We start from the raw sequence: 13,458 nt of genomic DNA on the forward strand, positions 1-13,458 counted from the left end.
TTATAATAAATCTATTTTACCAGTTGGGGAAAATTAAAAATAAAAATAAATATAACAAGTTATAATTTTTTCCACACAGTACATCACCTTGTGTAGCCTCATGACATGTGCATTTCATTTTCAAAGCCACTATAATCGACCGTCATCTTTTTAATGAGCTGCAGTGGGGTTTTTTTTTAATGATGCCTTTTTAAATTTAAAAACTTTATTAGCTTTTCTAATATAGAGGTGGTAAAGATTTTGAGGAATTTAGGAATTAAAAATTTTTTAAACTCATTTTAAATGATTTACATATCAGATGTTGCTTTCATTAAAATGTTTTATTTAAAATATTTTATATTAACATAAAAAAGTATAATAAAGACAGCTTAAAGTTTATAATTTGTACTGTGCTTCATACTATGTTCTAAAACTAAGGATATTATCCTGATTATCATTATCCATTCTTGTCTTATGTGGGTGCTTTTCTTTTTATAATTAAAATTGCATTCAAAATTTTAAAAATGACTAATAGGGTACAGAGTTGTATATGGTAAACTTAGGAAACAAGGGAGTTTATTGGGGTGATGGAATTGTTCAGTTAAAAAGTACCTGCATTTGTCAAAACTGATCAAAGAGAACATTTGAATCTGCGAATTTTACTTTATGAACACTAACAAACCAAATCGAACCAAACCCACTTGGTCCCAAGTCCTCTCAGTTCCAGACCACTACTTCAAAAGTGGTTAGAACTGTTAGTATGCTTCAGTTTTCTTGTTTTCTTTTTCAGTTTTCTCTAGCCTCTTGACTTCTCCCGGTCCTTTACCTGTTTTCCCTCATCCCATTAATTAGATAGTTTAAGTCCCCCTTGACAGTTCTACCTTTTTACTGATTTAGCCAAAAGGATTTTAATCTTTTCTATACTGGACTATTACTAAGGGTCGGCCCCAGACACCTTGTTTTATAGGAAATAATTATGGAAAGGAAAACTGTCTATTTTCAGCATTCTGATTTAATCAACACACCGTTTTAAAATATTAACTTTAACAATGGACGATCTATGATACTAGTAGTTATCTAGAAATATTTCAACCTAGTTTAATTTCTCTCAGCTGTCTGTATAGTTACCGGTTTTCAGACATTGTAATTTATATTGTGAAGCTTGGAACATTAATCAATCCCCTCCTAAATTATTCCTTCATATTTGTAATAATTATCGGGTAGGAAAATTAAAATATCATTAGCTTTCCTTGCTATGTTTAAACACAAAGGCATAATTTTCTGTCAAATTAAAACACATAACACTTGAGTATATAAATTTCTATCAAATTAAACTTTCAAATAGTAAACTTTCTTATCTCCAATGGCAGCAATTATTGTTTGTACATGATTGTTTTAAAGGGTGATAAAGCATTGTTGAGATGTTTCAATGCATAGGGTAAAGGCCACTTGTACTGTGTTTTAGAATACATATTTGGGAGTTCCCGTCATGGCGCAGTGGTTAACGAATCCTACTGGGAACCATGAGGTTGCGGGTTCTACTGGGAACCATGAGGTGCAGGTTCGGTCCCTGCCCTTGCTCAGTGGGTTAACGATCCGGCATTGCCGTGAGCTGTGGTGTAGGTTGCAGAAGCGGCTTGGATCCCGCATTGCTGTGGCTCTGGCGTAGGCTGGCAGCTACAGCTCCGATTCAACCCTAGCCTGGGAACCTCCATATGCTGCAGGAGCAGCCCAAAGAAATAGCAAATAGAATACATATTTGGTAGCTACTTTGAAGTAATAGACTCCTTCTGAAGATGGGGTAAGTAGTACAAACAATATGCTCCCTGTATACTCTCCTGCAAATTACAAAAGTGCGTTATATAATTCTTGTCACAATGAAATTTTTCATAGGAGAAGAAAAGGTTGACTATTAACAACGTAGCTCGAAACTGGGACTTGCAACAAAATCGAATAACCAATATTGCTGCAAATCAAGAGAGAAAAGATTCTGACTCTCAGGACAACTCTCAGAATGATGGAGGCACCATCTCTGCATTTCCAGAGGAAACAGGGTATGCAATTGTATTCTTTCCAGATACGAGTATCTTTGGAAAAATGAATTTGGAGCAGAAGGGAAAAACATTTTGCATATAATTATTTCAAAATAGTTCTCTTAAGAAAATCTACTGAAATTAGCAGTTTAAATTTAAAAGTTAAGATGGAAATATTGAAAATATAAGCTGACTCCTAATTTAAAAACCCTTCAGTAGCTTCTTATGTTTCTTAGGACTAAATCTAGATTACCTAATATAGCCTATGGGGCCCTCTACCCACCTCACCTATCTTATCCCCTACCATCACCCACTGTATACTCATGCTGCAGCCTCAGTGATTTCCAGTTCAGTTACTTCGTACCTCACAGCCCTTCTCCTAGAAACAAGTGTATTCTGCCCTGCTTCCCTCACCCTACCCTGGCTAACTACAGCTCAGCTTGGAGGTTTTAAATTTAAACTTCACGTCCCTTCAAAAAACCTTCCTTAACAACTTTCCAGAGACTAGACTAGATCAGATACCTTTCTTAACACTCAGTGCTCTGCATTTCCCCTTCCTTAGCACTTACCATGACCATAATTAAATAAGTAGTGGGTATTTAGTTGTTTCATATCTCTCTTCCCCACTAGAATGTAAACTTCTCAAGGAAAAGAATCCTGAATGTCTTGACCTCTGTTGTTTTCCCAGCAGCTAGACCAGATTCTTACTCCTTAACTAGTAGTATTAAGCAATTTGGCATAAAATCTAAATGGTCACTTCAGTTGTGTTCTACAATATTTGTCTATTCCAGTGGCTCACAGCCTCTTTCTTCTCTGACACATGGGTTATATAACACATATCCCTTGGTTTATGAGCAAATTTGAGGAGACTCTCTTTACATATTTCTCTTCCTCTCAAAAAGGCATACTAGAATCAAGTAAATGAGAGGAAAATAAAACATATATATCATTTGTTATGTTACCTTTTGTTTTTGTCTTATTTATATATATATATGTTATATTTGTATACATCTTATATAAAGAATATTTATATATATGCTTTTGTTTCATTTGATGAAGCACAGTTATCTAATGACCTAACCAAATTCTGAAATACATTTCAAACTAAATATAATACAGTTTTATTTTCATGTTTTTAGCCAGTATTCATTAAGCTTTCCATATACAAAGAATGTAGTAAAGTCATTTAAAAAGCATTGAAATAATATTTTGAAAGTTTACTGGAGTTAGAGTTTGACATATATTTTAAAGACAAATATAATTTAAAAATTTTAGTTCTAAGATTAATTTATATTGATCCGTGTGCCTCCTTCAGCTCACTTGGGTATCCACATCTAGAGTTTCTAGGTCTTGCAGCTAGAAAAATAAGGAAACAAGAATATTCTAATTAAGTGACAAATTATATAACATATATATCACTTATATTGCCCTGAAACTTTATTTAATGTTACTTAAATGTCAAAATATAATTTACTTGGATAGAACTATATAAAATTAAAACATATCGCTAGGCATTAGATTTATGAAATATAAGTCAATTCTATTTCAGATTTCTCTTTTTTAAAAAAATATTTTCTCTAGCTTCCTGAAAGAGGTTTCCTAGTTCCAAGTTTATTCAAATGATCTCATAAATTTCATTCTAAAATTTTAATAAGGTTTTAAAAACTACTCCTTTAACATATCAAATTTATTTTTATATGTAATGTTAGGTTAGTGTCTAACTTGATTTTATTTCAATTGGCTAGTCAGTTTTCTAATAGCATTCCTCAATTAAATCATTTTCTTTTTTTTATGAGAATGCCATTTTTATCTTATATTAAGTTTCCATAAATATTTGGATATATTTCTGGACTTTCTATTCCATTTCACTAATCTACTTATCTGTCTTAATGCCAATACCAGACTATTTTAATTATAGTATTTTTTTGTTTGTTTGTTTTTTTGTCTTTTTAGGGCCGCACTTGCAGCATATGGAGGTTCCCACGTGAGGGGTCTCATTGGAGCTGTTGCTGCCAGCCTACACCAGAGCCACACAACGCCAGATCCAAGCCACGTCTGTGACCTACACCACAGCTCATGGCAACGCCGGATCCTTAACCCACTGAGTGAGGTCAGGGATCAAACCCACAACCTCATGGTTCCTAGTCGGATTCGTTTCCACTGCACCAAGACAGGAACTCCCTAATTATAGTATGTTTTAATATCTAATAAGGGAAATATGCTTTCACTATTCTTTTCATAGTTTCACTTCTCACATATTTGTTCTTCCATGTGAACTTTAAAAATCAGTTAATCCAAGTGGTAATGTTAAGAATCTTATTGAAATGGCATTTAAGTTGTTAAATTTCAGAGGGATTGGCATTCTTTTTTTTTTTTTTTTTTTTTTTTTTTTTTTTTGTCTTTTTGCCATTTTCTTGGGCCACTCTCGCGGCACATGGAGGTTCCCAGGCTAGGGGTCCAATCGGAGCTGTAGTCACCAGCCTACGCCAGAGCCACAGCAACATGGGATCCAAGCCGCGTCTTCAACCTACACCACAGCTCACCGCAACACCGGATCGTTAACCCACTGAGCAAGGGCCAGGGTCGAACCCGCAACCTCATGGTTCCCAGTAGGATTCGTTAACCACTGCACCACGACAGGAACTCCTGGGATTGGCATTCTTAAAATAAATAAATAATCACTTTAAAAATCATGGTGTATCTCTCCATTTTTCAAGTATACTAGGGAGCTAATGGGAAGTGCTGAAATATGAAGGACAATTCTGAACTAAACAAGTTATAGACCATGAAATTATAGTAACCATAGTCTGAATTGTTGAGTAAATATTGCTACTCTGAGCATAGAGTAGCAAACTATATCAGTAGAGAAGCTAAATGTCTTATTAAAAATAGGGAGATAAAGGATCAAAGATAAGGAATAAAAATTCAAGTGTAATGACAAAAGAAAGAAATGATGGGTCATATGGTTGATGCTATTTTTAAAGAATTAAAAAACAGAAGGTTGTTGATTGGGAAAATTTTTGGTATTTCTGGGACTAAAAGAATAAATGAAATTGAAGATGAGAAGTATATTAAGTAAGAGGGTTAATGGCGGGATGGAATAGTGGGAATTTATGGTCAGATGAAATTTCTGAAGTTGAGGATTTTACAAGTGGAATACAAGTAATAACAACATAAGCAATTTGGAGGCCATTGTGGGAGTTGTTGGAAAAGAGTAGAAATCAACTCAGAGGAGAAGAGAAGATCAGTTGGGGCTATTATTGCAGACTTTGAAGTTACTGATCCCAGCATTAGTTGTGGAGCCAGGGACCAGAATATTCAACAGTGGCCAGCCTTATCTCCTTTCAGTCTAGCCATGCATCCTGTACTCTTGTCACAGGCATATTCGCTCTTCAAGTTTTGCCAGTGACTGACAGGAATGTCTTCGTTTATTAACTGGCACTTTTACCTGGCAAATCTATCTCTGATAGGTGGACTCTCAACTAAGTTGCTTTTAAAGCAACTTACAACCCAAAATTTTGTGACCCTTTAAAATAATTTAAAATTTTAGAGTCTTCACTTTTATGGTCTCGGAAACAAGCAGTCAGCTCCAAAAGAACAGGGAGGTGTCTGCTAGTAAAAATTGTTGTGACTTGGAGTTAAATGTCAAGAGTCTCAGAATTTTTATTAGGAGTCCCCCAAAGTAAGAGTCTTTTTAAGCAAAGAGCACAAAGGAAGAGTTTGAAAGAGATGAGAAAGTGATGTGTGGTTTTGATGATATGGAAAATAGTAATGAATCATTAGGAAAGGGTTCCACAATTTTTGACAAAAAACTATTTTCTACTTATCTAAGTTCAGAGTGCCATGGAAACACCATTACATTCTTGTGGTCTGACCCTTTTTAGTGACCTAAAAACTTAAATCAAGGACACAAATGGTATTTATATATGAACTCAGAAAAATAAAACTTTAGGGATAAACAATGAATTATTGGTGGAGACTAATGCAAAATTAGATATATATAACTTCTAGTGGTTGTAGATAATTTTTTCAATTTAGTTGATAGTTATCTGATTCCTATGAATCTTATATCAGAAAGGTAGAAATATTTCTTTTTTTAATTTTTTTATTATTTTTATTTTTATTTTTTTTATTTTCCCACTGTACAGCAAGGGGATCAAGTTATCCTTACATGTATACATTACAATTACATTTTTTCCCCACCCTTTGTTCTGTTGCAACATGAGTATCTAGACAAAGTTCTCAATGCTATTCAGCAGGATCTCCTTGTAAATCTGGTAGAAATATTTCTAAAAGAGCTTATTGGACCTTACATATGCCTACATGAAGGACTCTTAAACTGAGGATCCAGAGTGACTTTTTGAACTTTAAGTTCTTATTTTACTTGAACTCTCCACACCAGTTGATAGAGTTGACACAGAACATTCACCTGATTTTCCTTTTACCTATGTGGCTACTTTTTTTTTTAAAGTGTGTATTGCTAACTTCAGTTCTGTCAGATCTGTGAGTGCATATCATGCTGTTTCTTGATTTATAAGATTTGGCTATAGATGAAGATTCAACTCATTCACCTCCTCTCCTCCCAATACTATATACCTGTAATTATTTTACTGAAAGCTTTTGTAATGTGTAATTAAACCTCTCTTTCTTATTCCCTCTGCTGTAGAGAGTAGCCCCGAAGTCTACAAGATGAATCTATCCTTTCTACTTTTCTTCCCACCTTTTCTACATTATAACTTCCATCTTCTATATTTTTCTAATTTTTCTTGCCGTTTCTTCATTGACCTACTGGTTGTTTGAGTGTATTGTTTATTTCCATGTGTTTGTTCCTACACAAGGAACGTGGCCTGCCATCTTCAAGGTTGCTGCTGAGCTGGGGAGTGGGGGATGGTAACAGGGTAAGTTAAAATGCCACAGAACTCTCTTACTAAAATTCATTATTTTCTTCCTTCATTAAGCATCTGCTTGGTTATTGTAATTTTTTTAGACTCCAGATATCTGGAAAAGTTGGTTCTGACAGTTTTTGCTAGCTCATTTATTGCTTTTGTGGAGGGATGGAGTTTTGGAGTTCCCTACTCTGCCATTTTCTTTCCTTTGGTACTCTAATTTTGCTGTACTTTTATATTTCAAGATCAATATTATTTATATATGTTCTGTAACTATAACATTTATCAGTTGGGAGCCTCTAAAGACTGGTAAACAGTGTTTAAATTTCTGTTATCATGTAACTACATTTAAGTTGAGAGTTAAGGAGTATACTATTATTATATCTCATTTTCTGCTTCCTAAACCATTCAAGACTAGTCCTAGCATCAGATTCAAAGGTTACATTTCACAGGTTGTTCAAAATCATGCCACACTTCAGCTTGTTTCATATTTGAACCATGCCTTTCTTACATAGTTTGTTTTTATCTGGGGTTTCTGATGACCTGGTTTTTTTGTTGTTGTTGTTGTTTAACAAAGAAATTTGTGCTGTCTTTACCACATTCCAATTTCTTTGAACTTCTTATTTGTCTGTTGAATAGAATCCATTCTTCTTGAAGTCTACTATCTCCCTGACTTAATTTAGATTCATTATTTCCTTTTGGCCCATTGTTTATAGTTTATTATTTTGCATCATATTACTACTAGTCTTTGCTTTTTTACTTGCATTATGTATCTTTTTCATATCCTCAAGTACTTCTAACCTCTCAACTTCTGATGGTAGAATTCCTCATATTTTGGTCCTGGGCCTTCTTTTCACTCTCTGCTTTCCCCTAAGCAATATCATATATGTCTTTGACTTTAAATACCATTATATTTTGAAAATAACAATATGTATAATTTTTCTTTTATGGTTTACCCATTTGGGTTGTGTTTAAGGGAAAATTTTTTTTACTACATGGAGATTATAAAAGTAATTTCTACCATTTTGTCTTCCTGAAGGTTTAAAATTTGGCCTATCACATTTTAGCCTTTATTACACCTGAAGTTGATTTTTAAGCTTGAAGTTAAGGTTAGATTTCTTTGTTTTTCCCCTAAAGAATAAGCATTTGCCCCAGTGTTATTTGAGTATTCTTTCCTTTCCCACTGCAATGCCCCTTTGCCAGTTTTATTGGCAGTGGGAGAAGTAGGTGATAGGGTCCTTTTGCAGATCTTCAATTAGTGTCCCTCCCTGTGTCAGTCTCAGTTTTCACTCCCATTTTCCATCATATCTCTGTTCTTTCCTTTCCAAAGTTCTACAGGGCAGCTTGGCTGCCATCTTTGTTCTTGTCTCCAGTGCATACTCAAAACTATGGCTTCCTTCTCCCTTTTTCCTCACTCAAAATTCTTTACCTTCTACCTTCTAGCTTCCAGAAATTTGCTGAAACCTCTTGCTAAAGATTGTCTCCCTCTTTCTTTTTTACTTGTTGTCAGTTTATACCATTTCAGTTACATTAATGGGGTCTTAGAGGGAGAGGTTTCAAACACATGTGCTCAGCCTGTCTGCCATTTTATCTGAAAGCACAAAGTGAACCATTTTAAATATTAGAAGTTATATTACTACATTCTCTGTAAGTCTTTAAAAATATAATTAAATTTCATCTTTTGGGAATGATATAAACCTGGCTCTTTCTGAAGATAGAAAGCTAATCAGAGGGCCACAAAATCTCTTCCTTAGGGTTCCAATTTGTTTTTTAATGCTACATAAGATTTTCTACTTTTAACAATCCCATTTATAGTCTTTAGTATTTCATCATGCCAAAAAAGTGGCTAATTCTTGTTACAATGCCTGTGACCTTTGGCTTATGGGTGTGTAACTAAATGCCTGGAAATAAGTATCCATGAAAAAAGTATAGACACATAAAATGAAGAAATTCTCTAAAACTTTGGTATATCCCATTAATGATTTCACTGTTCACTGTACTTGGGACAGCTCTATAGTAAAATGACATATTACAGGTTTCTTTACCCTGCCAGAAATGGGAAAGTACTTGGTGTAATGTTTTCTTTGCTTACATTGGATGCATGCGGTGAAGCTGGTTTATTTTTGGTCATTTCCTGTCTATGAACACTGTGGTACTTTAGCCAACAGTACTATAATAAAATATAATGTATAAAATGAATTTCCACACCTACAAATGTTGTAATAGAAATTCATAAAATACGCTATTATAGGAATCAGCACCACTTACTCATTGGGAAAAGAATCTTCCGAAATACTTTAAGTCTTTCTGTTCTAACCTGTTATAAAATGCATAAAGATTTTTTAAAAAACCCATAATCCTCTGAAATATTATCTTTTTTTCCATTTAGGCATTTAAGAATATGTTCTCCATTTAGCTTGGCTTTCAGGAACTTGTTCCTTTATCGAATTAAGTTAATCACCCTATCTTTTCATAGAGTCCTCTACTACTCACGAAGACATGGTATATTTTTCTGATTCATTCTTATATAAAAATTGATTCAGATGAAGATTTGGACTTGAAATTAATTACTAAAGATCTTGAAGATAATTCCTACTTGATGGCAGACTGCCTACCATTATATAAATAATAATGTGGAAATGTATTGGGCTTAATGGAAAAACAAATTTTAAAGCACAGATCCTCCAAGAGGAATACCACATTTCTTAGAGCATAAATTTAGACTAGACAGGGGTAAAACCTAGACCAAGTGACCCTGTCACCTACTCTAAAAAGTTTAAATAACCCTTGAATCCGCTTTCTCCTTCACTCCCCACAACCCCTAAGTCCTACTTTCATGGTCTCTTAAATATCTGATATATCTGTGTTCTCTTCTTTTATTAATAATTATCAGTAAAATGTATTTAACTAAGCATGAAATATGGTTTAGAATATAATTTCTAGTCTTCATAACAACTCTGAAAAAAACTACCACCATTTAACATACCAAGAAATGGAACTACAAAGAAATTAAACAACTTGCCCCCAAAGTCATCTGTTTATCTATAGCAGATCTGGGATTTGAACTAAGCTCTGTCTGATTTTCTGGCCAACACCTTTTCCACTACACAATGCCTTCTTTTTTATTATGCTCTCATATGGACTAGTTGACACTACTGCCCTGGTCTTCTTACTGATCTCCCTCCATCCAGTCTCTCCCTGTCAAATCCTCCACAACGTTGACCAGTTTATCTGTCTCAAGTAGGTTCTTATGGGCAGAGAACATATCTTATTCATCTTTTTACCCCAATATCAGCACCTAGCTCCATGCATGGCATGTTGGAGGTGCTTAAAAACTTTCATTGAATATGGTTCTCTTACTTTTTTTACTTAAAAATCTTTTTCTACTCCTCAACCTTATAGGACTTTTCATCTTCAGCTTCAGCTACTACTCCCCCATATGTTTCAATGTTTCAGCCATATTGAAATTGTTTTTAACTGTATATGTTATCTATAATTAGGCTTCTGTGCCCTTCTTCATTCTATTTTTCTTATCTAAAGTGTGTTTCCACCTTCTACTTCTGCTGAAATTATACTATTCATTTTTCAAGGACCAGTCCTAATGCTGCCTCTCTTTGAAACCTGACTTCTCCCCCCTAGAAAAATTAGTTGTTTCTTCCTCTGTGTTTCCATAGCATATTGTTTAATATTCATTGTATGATAATAACTGTATTGTATTAGAGTTAAGGTATAAATTTATATTGCTTTTCATCCTCCATCCAGATTGGGAGCACTTTAAGGGCAAAAAAGCAATTTATCTTCATATCCTTGATGTCCATCACAATACCTGACACATAATAAGCTCTCCAGATCAATCTATTTGTTTAATAAGGTTGAAGTCATTACAGTTTAGAAACATATCCAAAGTGTTAAATTTAATTGCAAAGTATGATTAAGATCAGTTATATTTCTGGTATTATAGCCCAATAAAAGAGAAGAAATTTTTTATATATCTAAAAACTTGCACATGAGTTCCCTGGTGGTTCAGTGGGGCAAAGATCCAGCATTGTCACTGCTGTGGTGCAGTTTGCAGCTGTGGTGTGGGTTTGATCCCTGGCCTGGGAACTTCTGCATGTTGTAGGCATGGCCAAAATAAAAAATAAAAACAAAAAAAGTTAGACATGATTTCTCTACTGCCTGTCCTTGCCAATGCAGATGAGTTGGTTGCCTGTGACAGAATTTTTAGAACAGTGCCCTGTATAACTGGGCTTTTAGCAAATATTTGGCAAATAAATGACTGAACAAATGAAAAACTGTATATGTACGTTTGACTAAAAAGATGTGGACATATCTACTAAGCATACAAGGAAAACTCAAGGACAATCGCCAACATATGAACATGATGAGGACACTTCCCAAATTATTTTTTATGGAAATTAGAGCACACTTTGCCTGGGGAATATGTTCCTCTGTTCCATATTGGCCAGAGTTTGAGGCTAACCTCAAGCCTTATTCAGAAAATAGCTGAAATGGGTTTGGTCTTGTATGACCTATTTAACAGGGGCTTTGTTTCCCATCTAGAGCCTAGGAAGCTTGCCATTTGTTTTTACTGTTTCAGGTAAGGTTTATGAAAGTTGGAAATTCTTTCTGCTTTGTTTTGTAACTGTACAACTGTTTTGCTGAGCCTAGATTTATCATTGCACTTATTTTCCTAACAGTTTGCTTGACAAATCTTTAAACAAAATGAGTAATACTTTTCTAGTAATAGACATTTAATTTTATAATTTTTATTCTTAAACTTTTAATCATATGGAAAAAGGTAAACTGGACACTTCCAAATATGTGATATAAAATAACATGACATTTCTCAAAGGAGTTACTTATATTTTTGGTACATAGCTCTGATTCCTTATTTTTAAAACAGACTTCTTTTGCTGGGTATCATGACCATCTGGCCTCATTACCTCAATTAGCTATCATTTTTCTTGCCTTGAGTTTACTTCTTTCTTCATTATTTTTCTTTGCCTTACCTGTAAAAACCTTTTTACTAACCCTTAGCCTGTGTCTGTATCACTGCTCTGCCCCTTTGCTCAAACCAGTTTATGGTTAAAACACCCTCCTTAAGATTTAGTAGATACTCATAAGAAGCTTCATAATTGTCTCATTTCATTAATTCATTGACGAAATACTTATTGAGCACAACATGTGTTGTGAGCTGTGCTAGGTGCTGGATCTGCTAGAATGAATGTGACAGAGTTTGACCCCTCAAGGATCACACAGTGTTTAGTAAGGCAGACACATAAACAAGTATTTGCCATGCAGTGTGGTAAGTGCTGTAATAGTGGTTTGTATTCTTTTCATCAAGCCTTCTTTATTTTAGTGGCATTGAAGTGTAATTCCTATCCTTTATCCTAGTCTAGAAATGTTTATGTGCTCTACATAGCTCAACACAAAGTTATCACACAAGGCGCAATAGAAGGTACTCATTTTTGGTCTATTATCAGCCTTTTCCTTTATAGGATTATCACCTAGTATTATTCACACACCACCTTTCATTGAGTGTTTGATTACTATCATGTGGTAATCGTTGTCTTGAGCACTAGTCTGGCATAAATCAAGCTTTGTTGTACATTCTTGGTTGCATATTCACTTAGAGTTGATTGTTTAGCCAGCTTCTTGTTGTATAGATAAGTGTGTTACACGATAACAGGTGCCTATGAAATAAGTACATGTAACTCTAGTAAAGCATAATAAACCAATAGAGGGTGATGGTTTGTCCATCTTACTTCCAACATCAGCATTATAAAACTTTTGAAGATTTTTAATAGTACAGTGCATTGTGAAAAATCCATTACTAAGTTCCAGATCCTCCAAAAAAAATGTGATCTTTAGCCTCAAGGAACTTATTTACCTGGTAGAGGAGGTACCTATAATTATAAATACATAATTAAGTATGAAAAGTGATGTGTTGGAGAAGTGTACAAAATTCCACAGGAGCACAAAGGAGAGCAAAGTGCTAATATTATGAAGGGCAAATAAATACTGTCTAAAAGCAAAGTTCCAGAATGAAAACCAAACATTGTTTGAATTTTGAGATTGAGTAAAACAAATAGTTATGTCTGCATTTACAAAGCAGAAAATTTGAGCTGGATCAAGCTATTTCTTTTCTCCTTCAAAGAGTTATCATTTAGGTAACCTTTTACAAAAATGTGGCTCTACTTTGAAAATAATAACAATTATCACATTCAGTAGAGTATGTGAAGTGATTCTCTATATATGTAAGGTAATTTTACATATATATATATGTATATATGAACACACACATATATATAGAGAGAGTAAGTGGTAGATTGTTTTTATCATTTCTTATTTCAAAATGGGGAGGAAATCTTCATTGGTTTTACTGCTTGTAACTGTAGTATAATACACTTGCAAAATTTCAAACAACAATGAAATATTCAAAAACAGACAAAGTTACTGCTTAATCCAATTTCAGAGAGAGAAGCTGTTGTTAGCAGTTATTATATGAATTCCCAAGTGTTTTATAAATATATTTTTATATTAAATGGTTCTTACTATAA

The 13,458-nt window shown here is 34.1% G+C and overlaps 1 protein-coding gene across 5 annotated transcripts in view; it reads left to right on the top strand.

The window, feature by feature from the left end:
• The window catches only part of LRRC49 (leucine rich repeat containing 49), a 147,027-nt gene that overhangs the window by 106,754 nt on the left and 26,815 nt on the right, over positions 1–13,458 (top strand). For all 5 annotated transcript variants that reach the window (XR_014817832.1, XM_005659880.4, XM_001928481.8 and 2 more), the window contains one exon: positions 1,873–2,033. Coding sequence is in view for 4 of the 5 variants with exons in the window: in XM_005659880.4 (XP_005659937.2) it covers positions 1,873–2,033 (161 nt within the window). In the remaining variant the exon portion in view is untranslated. The remainder of the gene's footprint in view (positions 1–1,872; positions 2,034–13,458) is intronic.

This window comes from Sus scrofa, chromosome 1, assembly GCF_054392235.1.
Source record: "Sus scrofa isolate SSC_HxYL_T2T_F1_AM1 chromosome 1, Sscrofa_HxYL_maternal_Yorkshire_Landrace_v2.0, whole genome shotgun sequence".
Taxonomy (NCBI): domain Eukaryota; kingdom Metazoa; phylum Chordata; class Mammalia; order Artiodactyla; family Suidae; genus Sus; species Sus scrofa.